The following is a 23,133-nucleotide window of genomic DNA, read 5'->3' on the forward strand; positions in this document are numbered from 1 at the left end:
ACTTTTACTAAAGTTAGAGTGCGAAAACTAAAAGTATTCGGACGACGACGACGCCAACGTGATAGCAATATACGACGAAATTTTTTTCAAAATTTGCGGTCGTATAAAAACTGTTTAAAAGCCTTTCAAAATTATTTTAATTTCATAGATAAATCAACAGATTAATATAATCTTGACAATTAATTGCAGAAAGGTCATTTGTGATTTCATTAACATTACAATATTGACTAAATAGACCTGTTAACGTTTTGGGACTAAATAAATACAGGCCAAGGAATCATCCAAAAATATTTTACACACATTTTTCCATCTTGTTGTATACATCTTGTTGTAAAATAACTTGAAGGTAAAATCCTTGGTTTTGAAATTTAAAAATTTAAAAGAAGTTACATAATTCTGTAATTTTAATTGGAAGAGGCATTCAAAAATATTAATTGCATAAAATGCAACATCAAGGACTACACTTGGTATCAGTGATGTCAAAACAATGCATAGAATAAAAGAAAAAGGCTTGATTTAACTGATATTTCATAGTTGCAGCATAAAAATATAATTATAAGAATAGATTGCTTCTTTTTAAAAAAATTTATAGGGTTGTAAAAGCATTGAATGTGCACACAATTTAACTATTTCATGCGAAATATGCCACCATCTTTGCTTTAAAACCATTATAACAAAAAGAAGCATTCAATTCTCAATTGTTAATGACAATACATGTATCTCAAATTTAAGCTATTTTGGCATTATTTGCAATGAATACAAGAAGTTTGAAGCCTCAATTTAAATATGTAAGACAAAGTTCATAAATATAAATACTGATATCTGAGAGACAAACCTCGTTAATATAAACATCTGAAGGATGTCATTTTGAAGCTTAATAATACTTTTTAATATATATCTTCTCCTTTATGGATATATATCATTATTAATAAGCAAAAGAATTCTGTAGGTCATGACTTCAAAATAAGTAGTTTATTCCATCATCTGAACATACTCACTATATCTAGATCAACATTTCTCATCAGATAAAATTAGGCCGTTTTTTAATAAAATTCATGAAACCCTTAGCATTTTCTTTCCAGTTAACTTGGATATTTTGAGAGTGTTAGGTATAAATATCCATGAATTTTTCTGCAATGTGTTGCATTTAAGAAGACAGTGGATTTCTTCATGTATTCTTTACATAAAATGTCATTTATTTTGTAAAAAGATAGTATAACAAATAAAGCTACTAAGTTTACACTAAATTTTGTCATTTCTTCATCGCTTCCACCTTATTATCATTGCATAACAAGCACACGAATTAAGTTTATTGAAACAAAACAAATATCTCACTAAAAAGCCAGAGGGGGTGATGATGTCTACTGTATGATTTCTTAGGCGATACATCATGCATTCACATTTTGGACTAGAGGCATTATTTAATTACACCCATAATGTATTTTAAAATTATTTATTTGATTATTTTCAGGGACATCATATGTAGTTTCAAGCAATTTCCAATTATGCTTTTATTTTATCCTTTCTACAGTTTTTCTAATCAATGCATTGCATATAATGCTGTAGAAAGAACACATGAGAATGAGGATTCTTTAGATATACTTGAAGATGAATTCAAGCTTATTCTGTTTACTACAGATACGAAACTCTAAATTGTAGGATAATACAGCCAATATATATAATTATGCAGATCTATAAATAATTTGAATACCTATTCTTAGGGACTTCTAACACTGTACCCTGTGACATATAGAATAGCTTGACAGTTAACAGTTGAAACGATATTAAATTTAACTGCTGAATAAATACATAATACCATTGTAGGATAACAAAGTTAGTGAACATGAGAACTTAATGACAGGAAAGTTATAATAATTGCATTAAAGTTTATATTGTTTTAATACTCTTCCTCTTCTCCATTATCCACTAACACTTCATCTTCTGGTGGCGCAAATCCATCCTGTAAACAAAAAACAAAACTGGCACTGTAATTTACTCTTTCCCCTAACTTAAACCTAGTCAATAGAACATGATAACCAAGGCTAAAACTATCAATTCAATTCAATATTTTCCCTCTGTTTAGTGTTACATTTATTTATTATAATTGATCTCCTTAACCCTTTCCTCCATAATGACGCTTTTTGACGCCACCCCCTTTCCTCCATAATGACGCCTTTTGACGCCTGTGTAGTACCTCAGTTGAAACACTTTGACTACAAAATGTCTGCATCAGACTTAAAAAAATTGTATCCAATATCAGAAGGACATTCATAAGAATATCTGACTTGAATTTCATTGATGAAATATTCGTTTTCACAATGCATTAATACTTTAAACCTGATGATTTTTTTATTATTGAAAAAATCCTATGCGAATCAAGTATGTTAGAAAAATCTTTCCATGGAGGAAAGGGTTATTAAGGTGACCTTTTTTTTTTAAATGATGTATGGAATTTGATGACTTATCTAAATAGTAAGCAAATCAAAATACAGATTAAAATACAGACAATTAAAACAAAGGAAAGTACTGAGATGCATGGAAATGGAATTAGTTTCTCCATTACTGATTATTTAAAACAACAGTTTCTTTATTATACCTTCCCTTTTATATATGTCACTTTTAATAAAACTTTCAGTATTTGATAAGACATGTTTTAGTCGTCATTTGCAAAGATATCCACCTTTTTCTGAATTGAGGTATATTTAAGTTGAGTTTAAAAAACTTACTTCAGTTTGATAAAGAATGTCACAGACACTTTTCAGAGCAGGCAAATTTTCTTGTTCGTATTCTTGGCAAGTAATTTCAATATCACGTAACTTTCCAAAGTAAAAGTCTCTTTCTTTCTCCAATCCTTCTATTGTTAATCTCATTTCATTCAACTAAAGAAAAAAAAGAAACACTTAATGTATACATAGATAAAAGATTCAGAACACATTCTGATAAATAATATGCTACCAATCATCAAGTAATTTTTTTTAATAATATAAATGATACTTCTTTTCTAAGTTATCAATGACAAGAGTCGAAATATTACAGACGATTTCAAAGCAACTGCAATCTTCTGAAAAATCAATTGTGTTGTGTCAACATGGCATTAAAGTTCCTTGAATATTTTTGAAATAAGGATTCTGTTATCAAAAATTGGTCAAAATATTGATAACTAATATAATGGGTCTAACTGATCATGAGGAACCATGACAATACTTTTAAGAATTTAATGATAAACACTAGTTTATAAAGAAAACATTTGTCCTTTGGATCTTCCAATTGATTGCATAAACATTCTTGTTGGCACAATTAACAGTTATACAATTGTTGTTTAATCTTTAATTACATCTTGTATTTTTGAGGGATAATGATATCAATTTGCTATTTACCATTTTTAAATTACTATTTCTTTTTAAAAAGTTCAGAAAAAAAGTGGTAGTGTCTCAAATGGGACTGGGTTGCAATGTTTGTGACCAATGTTTACTTATCTACAATACTATATTTCTTGTAGTATAACTTCTTAAACTACAATTAAAGGTCACATTCACACTGCACTTTCATTTGTATGCCCCACCTTCGATAGTAGAGGGGCATTATGTTTTCTGGTCTCTGCGTCGCTTCGTCTGTTCATTCGTCTGTTCCGCTTCAGGTTAAAGTTTTTGGTCGAGGGTAGTTTTTGATGAAGTTGAAGTCCAATCAACTTGAAACTTAGTATACTTGTTCCCTTTGATATGATCTTTCTAATTTAAATGCCAAATTAAGTTTTTTACCCATTTCATGGTCCACTGAACATAGAAAATGATAGTGCCAGTTTCAGGTTAAAGTTTTTGGTCAAAGTAGTTTTTGATGAAGTTGAAGTCCAATTAACTTGAAACTTAGTATACTTTGGCATTAATATTGATTCACTTATAGGGTCTTTGCATCGGAACTAAACAAATTTATTAAAGAACCAGTTGTTGGCATGACACGGGTTATGTTCTTTTCATATATGTTATGATGGTATGATACTAAACCCCTAACGGGAAGGATTGCGCCTGATGTTCATATGATGAAATCATAATCTTTCAGTCAGTTTATTTGAAGTCTGGAGCAGGCATGTCAGTTAACTGCTAGTAGTCTGTTGTTATTTATGTATTATTGTCATTTTGTTTATTTTCTTTGGTTACATCTTCTGACATCAGACTCGGACTTCTCTTGAACTGAATTTTAATGTGCGTATTGTTATGCGTTTACTTTTCTGCGTTGGCTAGAGGTATAGGGGAGGGTTGAGATATCACAAACATGTTTAACCCCGCTGCTTTTTTGCGCGTGTCCCAAGTCAGGAGCCTCTGGCCTTTGTTAGTCTTGTATTATTTTAATTTTAGTTTCTTGTGTACAATTTGTATGGCGTTCATTATCACTGAACTAGTATATATTTGTTTAGGGGCCAGCTGAAGGACGCCTCCGGGTGCGGGAATTTCTCACTACATTGAAGACCTGTTGGTGACCTTCTGCTGTTGTTTTTCTATGGTCGGGTTGTTGTCTCTATGACACATTCCCCATTTCCATTCTCAATTTTATTTTCCCTATGATATGATCTTTCTAATTTTAATGCCAAATTAGAGTTTTTACCCTAATTTCAAGGTCCACTTAACATAGAAAATGATAGTGTGAGTGGGGCATCCGTGTCCTATGGGCACATTCTTGTTTAAATTTGTTTCTTAACTCCCTTACTGATGTAATGATTTTTTACTAATTTTTTTACCTGTTGTTTTAATTCTTCTACTTTTCCACTATCTCCAGCACCTCCAACTGAATTATTGTTTACAGTTCTTTGTGTTGTTGGTTTAAGCTGTGATGGACTTTTTGTGTTAGATGCTACACGAACTATAAAAAATAAAAAGATACATCATATCTGAAAACAAATTTGTCTTTTATTATATTGTAATATTAAAAACTGTGTGTTGCCCTTTGTCTTTTGGTTATTTTAATGTTGGGTTACTGTTTCGTTGACATCCCTACATCCTATTTCCATAACAGAAATTCAGAAAAAACTTAACTGAACCACCATAGTAAATATGCCTTTACATTTCCTAAGTCATATATCACTTTAAATTAATTGCTGGTCATATATTTTCTGTAGAACAGTATAAAAGTTTTTCAGTCTTTATAGCAGTTTACAAAAGGGTCAATAAAAGACATGTTTCTCTTTTTCAAAAAAATTTTAACAGGTAACCAGATGCTCCGCAGGGCGTAGCTTTATACGACCGCACAGGTTGAACCCTGAACGGTTGGGGCAAGTATGGACACAACATTCAAGCTGGATTCAGCTCTAAATTTGGATTGTGATTAAATAGTTGACACAGCATAGGTTTCTGACACAGAATGAATGTGTTCTAATGAACTTAAAATTTTTGTTTTCTCTTAGAGCAATTCACTATGCTGTTGAATATTAATCCTCTCAAAAAAATGTTTGAAGAAATTTTCATTTTATTTTTTTATTTATGAAATTTCATTTCAAATGAGAAAATTGAACCCATTTTTTTTAATCACATCCCCTTTCCCTTATTCCAAATTAATCTCAATTAAATTTCTAATGAAGTTTGCAACAATAACTACTCATTTAAATACATCATCAAATATTAAGATGTAAAAAAACTGCTTGTTATCACTGAATGGTAAAGATTATTTTAATTTATCAGTTGGTAGTAAAAAGTGAATATACATTGTATATAACAAAGATTTGAGTTGATTCTGGACAAAGAAAGATAACTCCAATTAAAAACCAGATGCTCCGCAGGGCGAAGCTTTATACGACCGCAGAGGTTGAACCCTGAACAGTTGGGGCAAGTATGGACACAACATTCAAGCTGGATTCAGCTCTTAATTTGGATTGTGATTTAATAGTTGACACAGCATAGGTTTCTGACACAGAATGAATGTGTTCTAATGAACTTATTTTTTTTTGTTTTCTCTTAGAGCAATTCACTATGCTGTTGAATATTAATCCTCTCAAAAAAATGTTTGAAGAAATTTTCTTTTTATTTATGAAATTTCAAATGTGAACCAGATGCTCCGCAGGGCGTAGCTTTATACGACCGCAGAGGTTGAACCCTGAACGGTTGGGGCAAGTATGGACACAACATTCAAGCTGGATTCCGCTCTAAATTTGGATTGTGATTAAATAGTTGACACAGCATAGGTTTCTGACTCAGAATGAATGTATTCAAATGAACTTAAAATTTTTGTTTTCTCTTAGAGCAATTCACTATGCTGTTGAATATTAATCCTCTCAAAAAAATGTTTGAAGAAATTTTCTTTTTATTCATGAACTTTCAAATGAGAAAAATTGAACCCAATTTTTTAATCACATCCCCCTTTCCCTTATTCCAAAACTAATTTCAATTAAAATATTCTAATGGACTTTGCAACAATTACTACTCATTTAAATACATCATAAAATATTAAGATGTAAAAAAACTGCCTGTTATCACTGAATGGTAAAGATTATTTAAATGTATCAGTTGGTAGTAAAAAGTGAATATACATTGTATATGGTATATAACAAAGATTTAAGTTCTGGACAAAGAAAGATAACTCCAATTAAAAAAAAATTTTGCAGATATTTCTTGCTTACTATACTGGACAAAGAAAGATAACTCTTAATTAAAAAAAAAATTACTATTTCACAATATTGTGAAATTAGGTATTTCTTGCCATTGCACAATACTGTGCAATTGAAAAGACTTGCTATTGCACAATATTTAATATAATAATTTTAGTTCCTGATTTGGACCAACTTGAAAACTGGGCCCATAATCAAAAATCTAAGTATATGTTTAGATTCAGCATATCAAAGAGGCCCAAGAATTTATTTTTTGTTAAAATCAAACTTAGTTTAATTTTGGACCCTTTGCACTTTAATTTAGACTAATTTTAAAACTGGACCAAAAATTAAGAATCTACATACACAGTTAGATTTGGCATATCAAAGAACCCCAATTATTCAATTTTTGATGAAATCAAACAATGTTTAATTGGACCTCGATTTGGGCCAACTTGAAAACTGGGCCAATAATTAAAAATCTAAGTACATTTTTAGATTCAGCATATCAAAGAACCCCAAGGTTTCAATTTTTGTTAAAATCAAACTAAGTTTAATTTTGGACCCTTTGGACCTTAATGTAGACCAATTTGAAAACGGGACCAAAAATTAAGAATCTACATACACAGTTAGATTGGGCATATTAAAGAACCCCAATTATTCAATTTTGATGAAATCAAACAAAGTTTAATTTTGGACCCTTTGGGCCCCTTTTTCCTTAACTGGTGGGACCAAAACTCCCAAAATCAATACCAACCTTCCTTTTATAGTCATAAACCTTGTGTTTAAATTTCATAGATTTCTATTTACTTATACTAACGCTATGGTGCGAAAACCAAGAAAAATGCTTATTTGGGTCCCTTTTTGGCCCCTAATTCCTAAACTGTTGGGACGGAAACTCCCAAAATCAATACCAACCTTCCTTTTGTGGTCATAAACATTGTGTTTAAATTTCATTGATTTCTATTTACTTTAACTAAAGTTATTGTGCGAAAACCAAGAATAATGCTTATTTGGGCCCTTTTTTGGCCCCTAATTCCTAAACTGTTGAAACCAAAACTCCCAAAATCAATCCCAACCTTTCTTTTGTGGTCATAAACCTTGTGTCAAAATTTCATAGATTTCTATTAACTTAAACTAAAGTTATAGTGCGAAAACCAAGAAAATGCTTATTTGGGCCCTTTTTGGCCCCTAATTCCTAAAATGTTGGGACCAAAACTACCAAAATCAATACCAGCCTTCCTTTTATGGTCATAAACCTTGTGTTAAAATTTCATAGATTTCTATTCACTTTTACTAAAGTTAGAGTGCGAAAACTAAAAGTATTCGGACGACGACGACGACGACGACGACGCCAACGTGATAGCAATATACGACGAAATTTTTTTCAAAATTTGCGGTCGTATAAAAATTGAACCCAATTTTTTAATCACATCCCCCTTTCCCTTATTCCAAAACTAATCTCAATTAAAATATTCTAATGGAGTTTGCAACAATAACTACTCATTTAAATACATCATAAAATATTAAGATGTAAAAAAACTGCTTGTTATCACTGAATGGTAAAGATTATTTAAATTTATCAGTTGGTAGTAAAAAGTGAATATACATTGTATATTGTATATAACAAAGATTTAAGTTGATTCTGGACAAAGAAAGATAACTCCAATTAAAAAAAATTCTTGCAATAAGATATTTCTTGCTTACTATTCTGGACAAAGAAAGATAACTCTAATTTAAAAAACTAATTGCTATTTCACAATATTGTGAAATTATATATTTCTTGCCATTGCACAATACTGTGCAATTGAAAAGACTTGCTATTGCACAATACTTATAATAATATAATAATTTTAGATCCTGATTTGGACCAACTTGAAAACTGGGCCCATAATCAAAAATCTAAGTACATGTTTAGATTCAGCATATCAAAGAGGCCCAAGAATTTAATTTTTGTTAAAATCAAACTTAGTTTAATTTTGGACCCTTTGGACCTTAATGTAGGCCAATTTGAAAACGGGACCAAAAATGAAGAATCTACATACACAGTTAGATTTGGCATATCAAAGAACCTCATTTATTCAATTTTTGATGAAATCAAATAAAGTTTAATTTTGGACCCAGATTTGGACCAACTTGAAAACTGGGCCAATAATCAAGAATCTAAGTACATTTTTAGATTCAACATATCAAAGAACCCAACCGATTCATTTTTTGTCAAAATCAAACAAAGTTTAATTTTGGACCCTTTGGACCTTAATGTAGACCAATTTGAAAACATGGCCAAAAGTTAAGAATCTTCATACACAGTTAGATTCATAATATCAAAGAACCCCAATTATTCAATTTTGATGAAATCAAACAAAGTTTAATTTTGGACCCTTTGGGCCCCTTTTTCCTAAACTGTTGGGACCAAAACTCCCAAAATCAATACCAACCTTCCTTTTATGGTCACAAACCTTGTGTTTAAATTTCATAGATTTCTATTTACTTATACTAACGTTATGGTGCGAAAACCAAGAAAAATGCTTATTTGGGTCCCTTTTTGGCCCCTAATTCCTAAACAGTTGGGACCTAAACTCCCAAAATCCATACCAATCTTCCTTTTGTGGTCATAAACATTGTGTTTAAATTTCATTGATTTCTATTTACTTAACCTAAAGTTATTGTGCAAAAACCAAGAATAATGCTGAATTTTGCCCTTTTTTGGCCCCTAATTCCTAAACTGTTGAAACCAAAACTCCCAAAATCAATCCCAACCTTTCTTTTGTGGTCATAAACCTTGTGTCAAAATTTCATAGATTTCTATTAATTTAAACTAAAGTTATAGTGCGAAAACCAAGAAAATGCTTATTTGGGCCCTTTTTGGCCCCTAATTCCTTAAATGTTGGGACCAAAACTCCCAAAATCAATACCAACCTTCCTTTTATGGTCATAAACCTTGTGTTAAAATTTCATAGATTTCTATTCACTTTTACTAAAGTTAGAGTGCGAAAACTATAAGTATTCGGACGACGACGACGACGACGACGACGACGACGACAACGTGATAGCAATATACGACGAAAATTTTTTCAAAATTTGCGGTCGTATAAAAATAATTGCTATTTCACAATATTGTGCAATTAGATATTTCTTGCTTACTATTCTGGACAAAGAAAGATAACTCTAATTAAAAAAAAATATTGCTATTTCACAATATTGTGCAATTAGATATTTCTTGCCATTGTGCAATACTGTGCAATTGAAAAGACTTGCTATTGCACAATACTTAATATAATATTTTAGATCCTGATTTGGACCAACTTGAAAACTGGGCCCATAATCAAAATTCTAAGTAAATGTTTGGATTCAGCATATCAAAGAACCCCAAGATTTCAATTTTTGTTAAAATCAAACTAAGTTAAATTTTGGACCCTTTGGACTTTAATGTAGACCAATTTGAAAACAGGACCAAAAATGAAGAATCTACATACACAGTTAGATTTGGCATATCAAAGAACCCCATTTATTCAATTTTTAATGAAATCAAACAAAGTTTAATTTTGGACCCCAATTTGGACCAACTTGAAAACTGGGCCAATAATCAAGAATCTTAATACATTTTTAGATTCAGCATATCAAAGAACCCAACCGATTAATTTTTTGTCAAAATCAAACTAAGTTTAATTTTGGACCCTTTGGACCTTAATGTAGACCAATTTGAAAATGGACCAAAAATTAAGAATCTACATACTCAGTAAGATTCCGCATATCAAAGAACCCCAATCATTCAATTCTTGATGAAATCAAACAAAGTTTAATTTTGGACCCTTTGGGCCCCTTTTTCCTAAACTGTTAGGACCAAAACTCCCAAAATCAATACCAACCTTCCTTTTATGGTCATAAACCTTGTGTTTAAATTTCATAGACTTCTATTTACTTGTACTAAAGTTATAGTGCGAAAACCAAGAAAAATGCTTATTTGGGTCCCTTTTTGGCCCCTTATTCCTAAACTGTTGGGACCTTAACTCCCAAAATCAATACCAACCTTCCTTTTGTGGTCATAAACATTGTGTATAAATTTCATTGATTTCTATTAACTTAAACTAAAGTAATAGTTCAAAAACCAAGAATAATGCTTATTTGGGCCCTTTTTTGGCCCCTAATTCCTAAACTGTTGAAACCAAAACTCCCAAAATCAATCCCAACCTTTCTTTTGTGGTCATAAACCTTGTGTCAAAATTTCATAGATTTCTATTAACTTAAACTAAAGTTATAGCGCGAAAACCAAGAAAATGCTTATTTGGGCCCTTTTTGGCCCCTAATTCCTAAACTGTTGGGACCTAAACTCCCAAAATCAATACCAACCTTCCTTTTGTGGTCATAAACCTTGTGTTAAAATTTCATAGATTTCTATTCACTTTTACTAAAGTTAGAGTGCGAAAACTAAAAGTATTCGGACGACGACGACGACGACGCCAACGTGATAGCAATATACGACGAAAATTTTTTCAAAATTTGCGGTCGTATAAAAATGCTTGAGGATTATGAACATTTCAGTATAAATAAAAAGCAATATTAATGTAAAGATTTTTTTTTCTTCGAAATTGGCTGTGAGGTAAGAGCTTAAATGACAATCACTGGCTATTAGTCCAGCAATAATCTATTTATAGCACAATTCAGACCAGTTGGTTTTGAAAGGAGAACTATTTGGTATTTTAAATCCCATTCTCTTATGTAAGCTCAAAGCCATTAATTGTCAGGTCAATCATCAACAAGCTTCCATCAAATTGAAACATAATTGAAGATTGTATCAAAGATACTTATAGATGAAATGTTAAATTAAAGAGGTATAGAAGATAGATGCAATAAATTTTATGTATACATTTAAACAGTAGGACATGAATACCTGGCTGTCTTTGAGGTGGTGGTTTCTTGACTGCGGGTGACACTCTATTTGTTGGTTTGGTTGTTGCTCCTACTTGCTGTCCATCACGAGCTGCTACAGCATCATACTCATTTCCTTGATAGTTGGCATCAAAAAACCGTTTAAACCATTGGACAAATTCAAAATTATCTTGAAATCGCCCTTTTACTAATCTGTCAACTGGTATTACCTGTTCAAAAATATATTCATGTATTAAAATCAGCTGGAATATTCATATCAATTAAATTACAACAGGAATTAAGTTGAAAATTATATATAAGTAATCAAACAGGTCATCTGTTTTATTCAAAATAGCTGTTTTGAACTTGTAAATTACATGCAAAGCTTTTCTGTTGCTGTTAGAGTCGAACATAACACAGTGCTGAGAAACTTGATAGACAATTTTTCCCATGGTGACTTCTTGTAGTTCTTTTTGTTTTGGTATTTTAATATTTTGCATTTCTCTTTATCTATAATAGTTTTCAGGAAATATTCTGATAACATAACAAGTATATTTGACAGCTTACAATTATTTTTGGTTTTGGAATTCAGAGAGCTTCAAAGTGTTCAAAATTGACCTTTATATAAATACAGTCCCCTTCATCTTGAATTATTGCGACTATAGAGTTTGTCTTACCTTGTCTGTTTGTGACTTCTTGAAAGCATTTTGTAGCAATTTGAAATTCTGTATGTACTCATGTTCTAATTTGGTGTTGAATTTAACTTTTTTCAATTGAACAGTACCTGAAAGGACCCAAAATACATGTATTATAACAAAATATGCATATATTGTCCAGTAACACTGTTTGGTGCAATTCTGTTTAAGTATTATGGAAATGTGGAATGCTATGCTTACTTGAATGGTGTTGTTTCTTTTGATTAAGTTTAGTCCTGTGCTAGCCTAAATGCCAATGTTAAATCAAACAAACAATTCTAAATATATAGGGGCTCTCCTTTTATTTTCCTAAAAACACAAAATGATGAATTTACCCAACAATCAAGTGACCCTAACTCCGGAATTTATAGCTTTAATACAAGTCTTCAGAGGATCAAAACAAATCCATTAAAATTTCATTTTTTTGGAAATAGAGGTGAATGGACAGACTTCAGGATTGTTATATATACAACCCTGACTATGTCTAGCAGGGGAATATAAAAAAAAATTTGACTGCCTTTGCAGACTTCATAATTTTGGCTCATGGTGTATACATAGTTGGGTATTAAATATATTTGAAATTGACAGTTTGTCAAGAAGAAATTAATCATATTATTATTTCTATAGATACATATTTATTGTAAAAGGTCATTTGGGGGATGAGATTAAACATGAATGGCTGTACAATTGATATAAACATACCTGGAAATAATATATCCATGAACTGGCAATATGCAGCACCTAAAATATACAGATGAAAGAAATCATATATGAACTAATAGAAAGTCTTCCAAGCTTGAGATATTTTAACCAGGTGCTCCGCAGGGCACAGCTATATACGACCGCAGATGTCGATCCCCTGAACAATAGGGGCAAGTATATATGGACACAACATTCAAGCTTGATACAGCTCTGAATTTGGATTGTGATCAAATTTTTGTCATAATATGAGTTTCTGACACAAAACAAATGTCAAGATCTTACAAATCTATTGCGCAATATTGTGCAATTAAAGTTTTCTTCTTCAAACTTTTCAAAGTTTGGAATTTGAGAAATTTGGGTAAAAAAAATTGAAAACTGTTACCACCCCCCTTTTTTTGCAATTAATCCAAAACCTGAATTTCCTTTATACCTAATTTACAAGAAGTGTAAGGGAGGTATGTCTGAACATACCCAACATTGTATGTTAAATGTTTTTGAATTACCTCCCTTACTCAGAAGTTACTCTGCGTTTAAAAAACCTAGTTTTCCCCCTTTTTTGCCCCTACTTCCTTTACATTTTGAGCCATAACCCCTTGAGGTCAATACTAACAATCACTTCATGGTATGGAAACTTGTGTAATAATTTCAGAGATATTCAAACACATAAACACAAGTTATTGTTTGAAAACTGCAAAAATGCTCATTTTGGGTCCCTTTTTGGCCCTTAATTAATTAACTATTGGGACCATAACCCCCAAAATCAATCCCAACCTTCTTTTAGTGATATTGAACCTTCTGGTAAAAATTTATACAGATCCATATCCTAAAACTAAAGTTATTGTTCAGAAACTAAATGTGTCTTCGGAAGACGACACAGTACAACGCAGACGACGACAACATGATAGCATTATACGACGCAAATTTTGTTTGCGGTCGTATAAAAACACATTTTTATCAATGTTGAAGACCATACATGTATATTGATCACCTATTGATATTGGATGTATTTTGATTTTCTAGCTGGTGGTTCATTGTCAATGATTGATGTTAACACAGATCTCTTTTATTCATATATAAATAAACTTATTTTTTTAACTCCTTAATTGATTGATGCTGTAACAAATATGTTGCTAACACATCAGATTTATTCTTTTGAAATATAATACTTCTATATAACACTTGGGATTCAAATTCATAAACAAATAAGGCAATTGACTATGGTAATGGGTCTGATACATCAAAACTACAGAGGGTAAGAAATTTTCAAATCATTCAACATATTTCAAGCAGGGACCAAGCATGCAGAGTAAGTCCCCCAACTTTCCCCTTAGCAATAATCAAGAATGTGTGACAATATGTAGGACACCATGTCCTGCTAACACTTAACCCGAATTCTTGATCAAAACCCCAAATTTGGCATTTATTTTTAAAAGTTGTCATCATTACAATGTACAACATGTACAAAATGATGTATAAAAATGAACATGAAAAAAGTTTCAAATTGATATGACTACAACTTAGTAAACTTTCTTAATCCAAAACTTTAACCAAACATTTCTATAGTCAAAGAACTTATAAAATCTAATCGAATATATTTTTTAAAATGAATTTGAACATGTTTACTATTTTCAAGTTGATGTGACCAAATTTCATGGGAAACTACCTTTAAACCAAATATCTATCCTGATTCAGTATAAGTACAGGTCAGAAGGACCAACAAAGCAATGGGCATGATGGGTGCTCAGAAAGGATGAAAAAAAGGGGGGATATGCCAGTACTGCCCAAACTGGTAATGCATAATAACTAGAGGCTCTCAAGAGCCTGTGTCGCTCACCTGTTACTGTATTTACTGATGTCGGTCATCTTGGTTGGTAGGTGGGGTCATTAGACACTTTTTTTAAATAGATACCATAGTGATGATTGTGGCCACGTTTAGTTTAATATGGCCCATAGTTTTAGAAAAGAAGATTTTTGAACAAGTTACAAAAATGACGAAAATTTGTTCAAAATTGACTATAAAGGGCAATCACTCCTTAAGGGGTACTCTTACAATTTTTATCATGTTTGACTTATTTGTAGATCCTACTTAGCTGAACAAAATTGCTGTTTACAGTTTATCTCTATCTATAATAGTATTCAAGATAATAACCAAAAACTGCAAAATTTCCTTAAAATTACCAATTTTAGGGCAGCAACCCAATAACCAGTTGTCAGATTCATCTGAAAATTTGCGAGGGGATAGATCTTATTCTGATGGACATTTAAATCTTGAAAGATTTGCCCTAAATGTCTTACTTTTAAAGATATAAATCAAAAACTGCATTTTACCACTATGTTCTAATTTTAGCCATGTCGGCCATTTTGTTTGGTAGGCGGTGTCATCGGACACATTTTTCAAACTATATACCACAAAGATAATTATCGCCAAGTTTGGTTTAATTTGGCCATGTAGTTTCAGAGAAGAAGATTTTTGTACAAGTTACAAAAACTGACGAAAATTTGTTAAAAATTGACTATAAAGGGCAATAACTCCTTAAGGGGTTGACTGACAAATTTGGTCATGTTGACTTATTTGTAGGTTTTACTTTGCTGAACATTATTGCTGTTTACAGTTTATCTCTATCTATAATAGTATTCAAGATAATAACCAAAAACTGCAAAATTTCCTTAAAATAACCAATTCAGGGGCAGCAACCTAACAACGGGTTGTCCGATTCATCTGAATATTCTAGAGCAGATAGATCTTGACCTGATTAACAATTTTACCCCATGTCAGATTTGCTCTAAATGTTTTGGTTTCAAAGATATAAGCCAAAATATACATTTTACCCCTGTGTTCTATTTTTAGCCATGGCGGCCATCTTGGTTGGATGGCCAGGACACATTTTTTAAACTAGATACCCCAAGGATGATTGTGGCCAAGTTTGGTAAAATTTGGCCCAGTAGTTTCAGAGGAGAAGATTTTTGTAAAAGTTTACGGACGACGGACGCAGGACGACGGACGCCAAGTGATGAGAAAAGCTCACTTGACCTTTCAGGTCAGGTGAGCTAAAAATGTACATGTACCTGTACATAATTCTTCTATTTTACTGTAATTTGTCTGTATACTATCATTTAACCAAGCTAAAATATCATGTCTACTGAGATTATCTGAAGTCTGATTTGTACTGTATACATTCACTGCCATGCTTATCTAATAGCTGAAACAAAAAGAAAATTTATTAGAAAACTTGCATTTGAGACTCATTGTTTTAAAACACAATATATAGAGCTATTAAAAGAAGTCTATATCACATTGACAAATGTTATTTGATAAATGATGCACTACTCTTGAAACACTGGGTCATGTAATAAGAACAAGCTGACGTGGCTGCTATTAATACAATTGACTCTACACTGAAGTTATACCAGTTTGTGTACATGTACATGTAGTTGTTAATCTTAACACTGAGAAGACTAAATTGTTTTGCTGCTGTCAGTTTGGATTTTCTATAGTATGCTGAAGATCCTTTAATGCCCACATTGGATTTTGAAATATAGCTACTTTATCTTTTCTGAATGAGTTCTAAGTTTTTTGGGTTTTGTTCAGCATGAAAATCCTTCAGTTAGATATTTTGTCTTTTGACAATTTAGTTTTGAAAACAACATTTCACTTTTCTATCATTGCTGGTATTTACTTTTAATTATCCTTGGTGTTTGGCATATATACAGAAGACAGATTGAGTAATTGATACATGTACCCTATCACAGGGAAAGAACTTAAGACTTTGGCAATGGTAGCCCCACAGCTTTAATTTTGTAGCCCTCATATATAGTCATATACAAGAAAAGCAGAAATATAAGTAGCCCACACCAAATTTTAGGGGCCATTGGCCTGTGGGCCCCTGCTAATTTCATACCCTGTATCACCTGTGTATTGGGCCATTTCAGTTAATGTCTGTCAGATAAAGGAGGATGGATGGACCTTTCTGAGGGGTGTAAAATTTATACATCTTAGGGGTGTATTTTTTGTTTTTTTCCATCTGACACGTTCATTTGTATGCAAACCAGGTGCTCTGCAGGGCGCAGCTTTAAACGACCGCAGTGGTCGAAACCTGAATGGTTGGGGCAAATTTGGTCACAATATTCAAGCTTGATACTGTCTGAATTTGGATTGTAATCAAATTTTTGACATAATAAGGGTTTTGTCACAAAATTAATGTGGTCAAAGATCTAACAAATCTATTGCAAAATACTGTGGAATTGAAGATTTCTTCTTGAAACTTTTCAAAATTCAAAAATTTTTGAAAACTAGAGGCTCTAAAGAGCCTGTGTTGCTCACCTTGGTCTATGTGCATATTAAACAAAGGACACAAATGGATTCATGACAAAATTGTATTTTGGTGATGGTGATGTGTTTGAAGTTCTTACTTTACTGAACGATTTTGCTTCTTACAATTATATCTATCATGAACTTTGCCCATTAGTAACAGAGAACTATATTTGGTAAAAATTTACATAAATTTACCAAATTAATGAAAATTGTTAAAAATTGACTATAAAGGGCAATAACTCCTTAAGGGGTCAATTGACCATTTAGGTCATGTTGACTTATTTGTAGATCTTACTTTGCTGAACATTATTGCTGTTTACAGTTTATCGCTATCTATAATAGTATTCAAGATAACCAAAAACGGCAAAATTTTTTTAAAATTACCAATTGGAGGGCAGCAACCCAACAACCAGTTGTCCAATTCATCTGAACAATTCAGGGCAGATAGATATTGACTTGATTAACAATTTTACTTCTTGTCAGATTTGCTCTAGATGCTTTGGTTTCATAGTTATAAGCAAAAAACTGCATTTTACCCCTATGTTCTATTTTTAGCCGTGGCGGCCATCTTGGTTGAATGGCCAGGTCATCGGACACATTTTTCAAACTAGATACCCCAAAGATGATTGTGGCCTAGTAGTTTAGGTGGAGATTTTGTAAAAGATTACTTAGATTTATGAAAAATGGTTAAAGATTGACTATAAAGGGCAATAACTCCTAAAGGGGTCAACTGACCATTTTGGTCATGTTGACTTATTTGTAGATCTTACTTTGCTGAACATTATTGCTGTTTACAATTTATCTCTATCTATAATAATATTCAAGATAATAACCAACTAGAGGCTCTAAAGAGCCTGTGTCGCTCACCTTGGTATATGTGAATATTAAACAAAGGAAGCAGATGAATTCATGACAAAATTGTGTTTTGTTGATGGTGATGTGTTTTTAAATCTTACTTTACTAAACAGTCTTGCTGCTTACAATTATCTCTATCTATATTGAAATTGGCCCAGTAGTATCAGTGGAAATGTTAATTAAAAATTTAAAATTTTATGAAAATTGTTAAAAATTGACTATAAAGGACAATAACTCCTTAGGGGGTCAATTGACCATTTCGGTCATGTTGACTTATTTATAGATCCTACTTTGCTGAACATTATTGCTGTTTACAGTTTATCTTTATCTATAATAATATTCAAGATAATAACCAAAAACAGCAAAATTTCCTTAAAATTACAGATTCACGGGCAGCAACCCAACAACAGGTTGTCAGATTCATCTTCCAATTACAGGGCAGATAGATATTGATCTGATAAACATTTTCACCCCAAGTCAGATTGCTTTAAATGCTTTGGTTTTGAGTTATAAGCCAAAAACTGCATTTCACCCCTATGTTCTATTTTTAGCCTTTGTGGCCATCTTGGTTGGTTGACCTGGTCACGCCACACATTTTTTAAACTAGATACCCCAAAGATGATTGTTGCCAAGTTTGGATTAATTTGGCCCAGTAGTTTCAGAGGAGAAGATTTTTGTAAAGATAACTAAGATTTACGAAAAAATGGTTAAAAATTGACTATAAAGGGCAATAACTCCTAAACAGGTCAACTGACCATTTCGGTCATGTTGACTTGTTTGTAGATAATACTTTGTTGAACATTATTGCTGTTTACAGTTTATCTCTATCTATAATAATATTCAAGATAAAAACCAAAAACAGCAAAATTTCCTTAAAATTACCAATTCAGGAGCAGCAACCCAACAACCAATTGACTGATTCATCTGAAAATTTCAGGGCAGATAGATCTTGACCAGATAAACATTTTTATCTCATGTCAAATTTCCTCAAAAGGTTTTGGTTTTTGAGTTATACATTGTATGCCAAAAAATGCATTTTACCCCTATGTTCTATTTTTAGCCGTGGCGGCCATCTTGGTTGGTTGACCAGGTCACGCCACACATTTTTTAAACTAGATACCCCAAAGATGATTGTGGCCAAGTTTGGATTAACTTGGCCCAGTAGTTTCAGAGAAGAAGATTTTTGTAAAAGATTACTTTAATTTACGAAAAATGGTTAAAAATTTACTATAAAGGGCAATAACTCCTAAACGGGTCAACTGACCATTTTGGTCATGTTGACTTATTTGTAGATCTTACTTTGCTGAACATTATTGCTGTTTACAGTTTATCTCTATCTATAATAATATTCAAGATAAAAACCAAAAACAGCAAAATTTCCTTAAAATTACCAATTCAGGGGCAGCAACCCAACAACCGATTGACCGATGCATCTGAAAATTTCAGGGCAGATAGATCTTGACCTGATAAACATATTTACCCCATGTCAGATTTGCTCTAAATGCTTTGGTTTTTGAGTTATAAGCCAAAAACTGCATTTTACCCCTATGTTCTATTTTTAGCCCTGGCGGCCATCTTGGTTGGTTGACCGGGTCATGCCACACATTTTTTAAACTAGATACCCCAATGATGATTGTGGCCAAGTTTGGTTTGATTTGGCCCAGTAGTTTCAGAGGAGAAGATTTTTGTAAAAGATTACTTTAATTTACGAAAAATGGTTAAAAATTGACTATAAAGGGCAATAACTCCTAAACGGGTCAACTGACCATTTTGGTCATGTTGACTTATTTGTAGATCTTACTTTGTTGAACATTATTGCTGTTTACAGTTTATCTCTATCTATAATAATATTCAAGATAATAACCAAAAACAGCCAAATTTCCTCAAAATTACCAATTCAGGGGCAGCAACCCAACAACCGATTGACCGATTCATCTGAAAATTTCAGGGCAGATAGATCTTGACCTGATAAACATTTTTACCCCGTGTCAGATTTGCTCTAAATGCTTTGGTTTTTGAGTTATAAGCCAAAAACTGCATTTTACCCCTATGTTCTATTTTTAGCCGTGGCGGCCATCTTGGTTGGTTGACCGGGTCACGCCACACATTTTTTAAACTAGATACCCCAATGATGATTGTGGCCATGTTTGGTTTGATTTGGCCCAGTAGTTTCAGAGGAGAAGATTTTTGTAAAAGTTAACGACGACGGACAAAGACGACGACGACGGACGACGAACGCCAAGTGATGAGAAAAGCTCACTTGGCCCTTCGGGCCAGGTGAGCTAAAAAGGAATCCCTTAAAAAAATTGTAAACAAAAATCCCCCCTCCCAACTTATTGAAACCCCCCTTTAAGCAATAACCCTTAAACTCTATCCCATCCTTTCCTTTGTAGCATGGAACCTTGTAGTACAATTTCAGAGAGATCGATACACTTAAACACAAGTTATTGTTTGGAAACTAGAAACATGCTTCTTTTTGGCCCTTTTTTGGCCCCTAATTTCTACATATTTTGGGCAATTAATCCAAAAATTAATCCCAGCCTCCACTTTGTTATATGGAATATTGTGGTACAATTTTAGAGAGATCCATACATTTACACAAAAATTATTGTCTTGAAACTAGAAAAATGCTTGTTTTTTGCCCCTTTTTGGACCTTAATTCCTAAACATTGGACTTATTACCCCATTAATGAATCCAAACCTTCTACTTGTGGTTTTAAGCATTGTGGTACAATTTCAGAGCAATTGAAATACTTATACACATGTTATTATCCTTAAACTAGAAAAATGCCTGTTTTGGGCCCCTAATTCCTAAATGGTTGGGACCATCATCCCCTAAATCGATCCCAACCTTCCTTTTGTGGTATAGAACCTTCTGAAAAAAATTCATAAAGATCTATTAGCTTAAACTAAAGTTATTGTCCGGAAACCAATGTGTCTTTGGACGATGACGAAGACGACGACTTCATACCATTAAACGATCCAAAAAAATTTTTGGTGGTTGTATAAAAACTTCCAAGGGTCTTGCAGCAGTAAATAGTTTAATTACATCCACCCAATAGAACAGAAACTACATCTCTTAGGTCTTAATATTTAGATCTGATGGGTAATTTTTCATGATGATTTTTCTGATACCTATAAAAAAAATTCTCCCCATCCATACCCACCTGTCAAAAATTAACTGGAATAACCCATTGACTATTGTTCAATCAAACTATTAATATTATTACTGGTTAATCATAATTAGCCACTGGCCAGGTCAAAATCTACTCAGATAATGTCAGTTACACAACTACATGTACAAATGTATGCTCAATACAAGTTGTTTTTTTAAGTCTTTAATACCAATATTAATGGTTAACATTTGTTAACATCAAAGTAAAATTGCGCCAGCAAATTTTCATTTTAAGCCACAAAAAATATATGTCTGTTTAAGGTTACATACTAGGCAGGGTAGGTAGGTCAGTATTTTCATTTTATTTTTTTATTTTAATTTTTTTGTGTGACATGATTTTGAGTGTGCGGTTTCATCTTGTCGTGGTCCAATTTGATCATGGGAGGAGTTTCCACGTAATTTTAATGATTGGATTACTTCCCTTTGTTATTGATAGGAAAAAAATGGCGGCAAAATGCTTATTTCATCACACGAGACGCGAATTTCCTTATAACAGCTATCATATTGATGATTATGAACATTGGGATGTATCAGGCAACACTATCTTCACTTTTAACACAAATTCTGTTTATTTTTCACTTTACAACGGACATGAAATGGCTTAGGGTTGGCGCTCAACATAGGGTCGGTTGGGTAACTGTAAACAGACATATTTTTTTTTTGGCCTTATAATATGAATTTATTGATACCAGGATTTTTTCTTCTCTTCAAGGGGAGGACGGGACCTCTGAACGGGAGTATTATACTTCCGTCTGGAAGTTCACATGTATGTCAACAGTGCGATTAATATTTAAGATAGTTTGTACAGATATGAAAATCTATCGACTACTGTATGACTTTGTATCTATGAATATGCAAAAATTTCTAACAGTCGTAGATTTCTTTTAAGATTTCATGGGATGCAGAAAAAAATTTAAAAAGCCTTCCAAAACCGCAAAATTATTTGTACTGAAAACTACTCCAGCCTCTGAATCCTAAAAAAGGATTAAAAAAATAGCAACTTATAAAGTGTAAAATACATTCATTTTTAAATAATTATCTGTTAAGCCACAACTGTTCTGTGTCGTTTTCCTCAGGTCCAAATACGCTTAAAAATATCACAAGGACAATTAGCGCTACATTTGCGCAGCTACTGCAACTGCACCTATTTTTTTCATTTGGATGATTCATGTCTTTTCCAGACATGCAAGACTACTGAGAACTGAAAATATTCAAATCCTTGACGTTTATTCTAAAATCAGAATGATATTCGAAAGAAAATCATTAAGGCATCTTAGAAATCAAATAGATACTTCACTCAATTTTGAATATGTTTCAAATTTATCCAATGCTTAGAAAACATGGTTTAACTTTTACCGTCTAATGCTTCTTTACGATGTTTTCGTATATTTTCTGTCTGTGTGTCCGGGATATGTCTTCTTACCACACTACATAATACCACACTACACCGTAAATGTATTTTTTTAGGTAGTGGCTTTTTAGTCGGCACCGGCAAATTAGAAAATATGATATTTTGCCGGCCAGGCTCTGAATAAAATTAAGCCGGTCTATAGAAATGGCTACCAGCAATTTAGTGATATTTTTGTAAAGAGTGAAATTTTAATATTTTCAAAATAATTATGAAATTGTGCACTGTCAACCAGGGACTTCCTATACAGTACTAAGTTAGTATAGAAAGTCCTTGTGTCAACATAAAAGATCATTAATATATAAAAGAATCAGGCAATTACTGATATAACAGTAGTTAAATAAGCAAACGGCTAACAATATTTGAGACACAAAGTGTAAATAAAAAATTTATAACAAGAAAAAAACAAAATAAAAATATTGAAAATTATTTCTAAAATCATGCAGTCAGTCTAATGTTACATCATCATGTAATAATAAACTCTCTTTTTAACTGTATGTTTAAAATCTCATTGCATCATAAATTTGATAAAACATCATATACAAT

The 23,133-nt window shown here is 32.3% G+C and overlaps 1 protein-coding gene across 2 annotated transcripts; it reads right to left on the reverse strand.

Moving 5' to 3' along the window:
- Positions 1–1,437: 1,437 nt before the first annotated feature.
- On the reverse strand, positions 1,438–22,700 carry LOC134725236 (microtubule-associated protein RP/EB family member 1-like). 2 transcript variants are annotated; one of them, XM_063588890.1, is made up of 8 exons: positions 22,536–22,700; positions 15,904–16,037; positions 12,838–12,876; positions 12,118–12,224; positions 11,463–11,670; positions 4,733–4,854; positions 2,727–2,879; positions 1,438–1,960 (listed from the first exon to the last, which is right to left on the reverse strand). In XM_063588890.1, exons 2-8 carry the CDS (start codon positions 16,022–16,024, stop codon positions 1,898–1,900), a joined length of 813 nt encoding a protein of 270 aa, XP_063444960.1. In that variant the 5' UTR covers positions 16,025–16,037; positions 22,536–22,700; the 3' UTR covers positions 1,438–1,897. The 2 variants fall into 2 exon arrangements, with proteins under 2 accessions (XP_063444960.1, XP_063444970.1); XM_063588900.1 differs by lacking the exon at positions 22,536–22,700 and adding an exon at positions 22,472–22,490.
- Between the last annotated feature and the right edge of the window lie 433 nt (positions 22,701–23,133).

The sequence above is a fragment of the Mytilus trossulus genome, chromosome 1 (assembly GCF_036588685.1).
Source record: "Mytilus trossulus isolate FHL-02 chromosome 1, PNRI_Mtr1.1.1.hap1, whole genome shotgun sequence".
NCBI classification, from domain to species: Eukaryota; Metazoa; Mollusca; class Bivalvia; order Mytilida; family Mytilidae; genus Mytilus; species Mytilus trossulus.

Bases quoted from the DNA above. Each gene is read 5' to 3' on its own strand.
- LOC134725236 (XM_063588890.1), bottom strand. From the start codon at position 16,024: ATGGCAGTGAATGTATACAGTACAAATCAGACTTCAGATAATCTCAGT. The intron at 12,877-15,903 runs GTACATGTACAT...TGTATATTTTAG, and splicing joins AATAGAAGAATTATGTACAG to GTGCTGCATATTGCCAGTTC. The intron at 2,880-4,732 runs GTAAAAAAATTA...TTTTTTCTTTAG, and splicing joins TAGAAGAATTAAAACAACAG to TTGAATGAAATGAGATTAAC.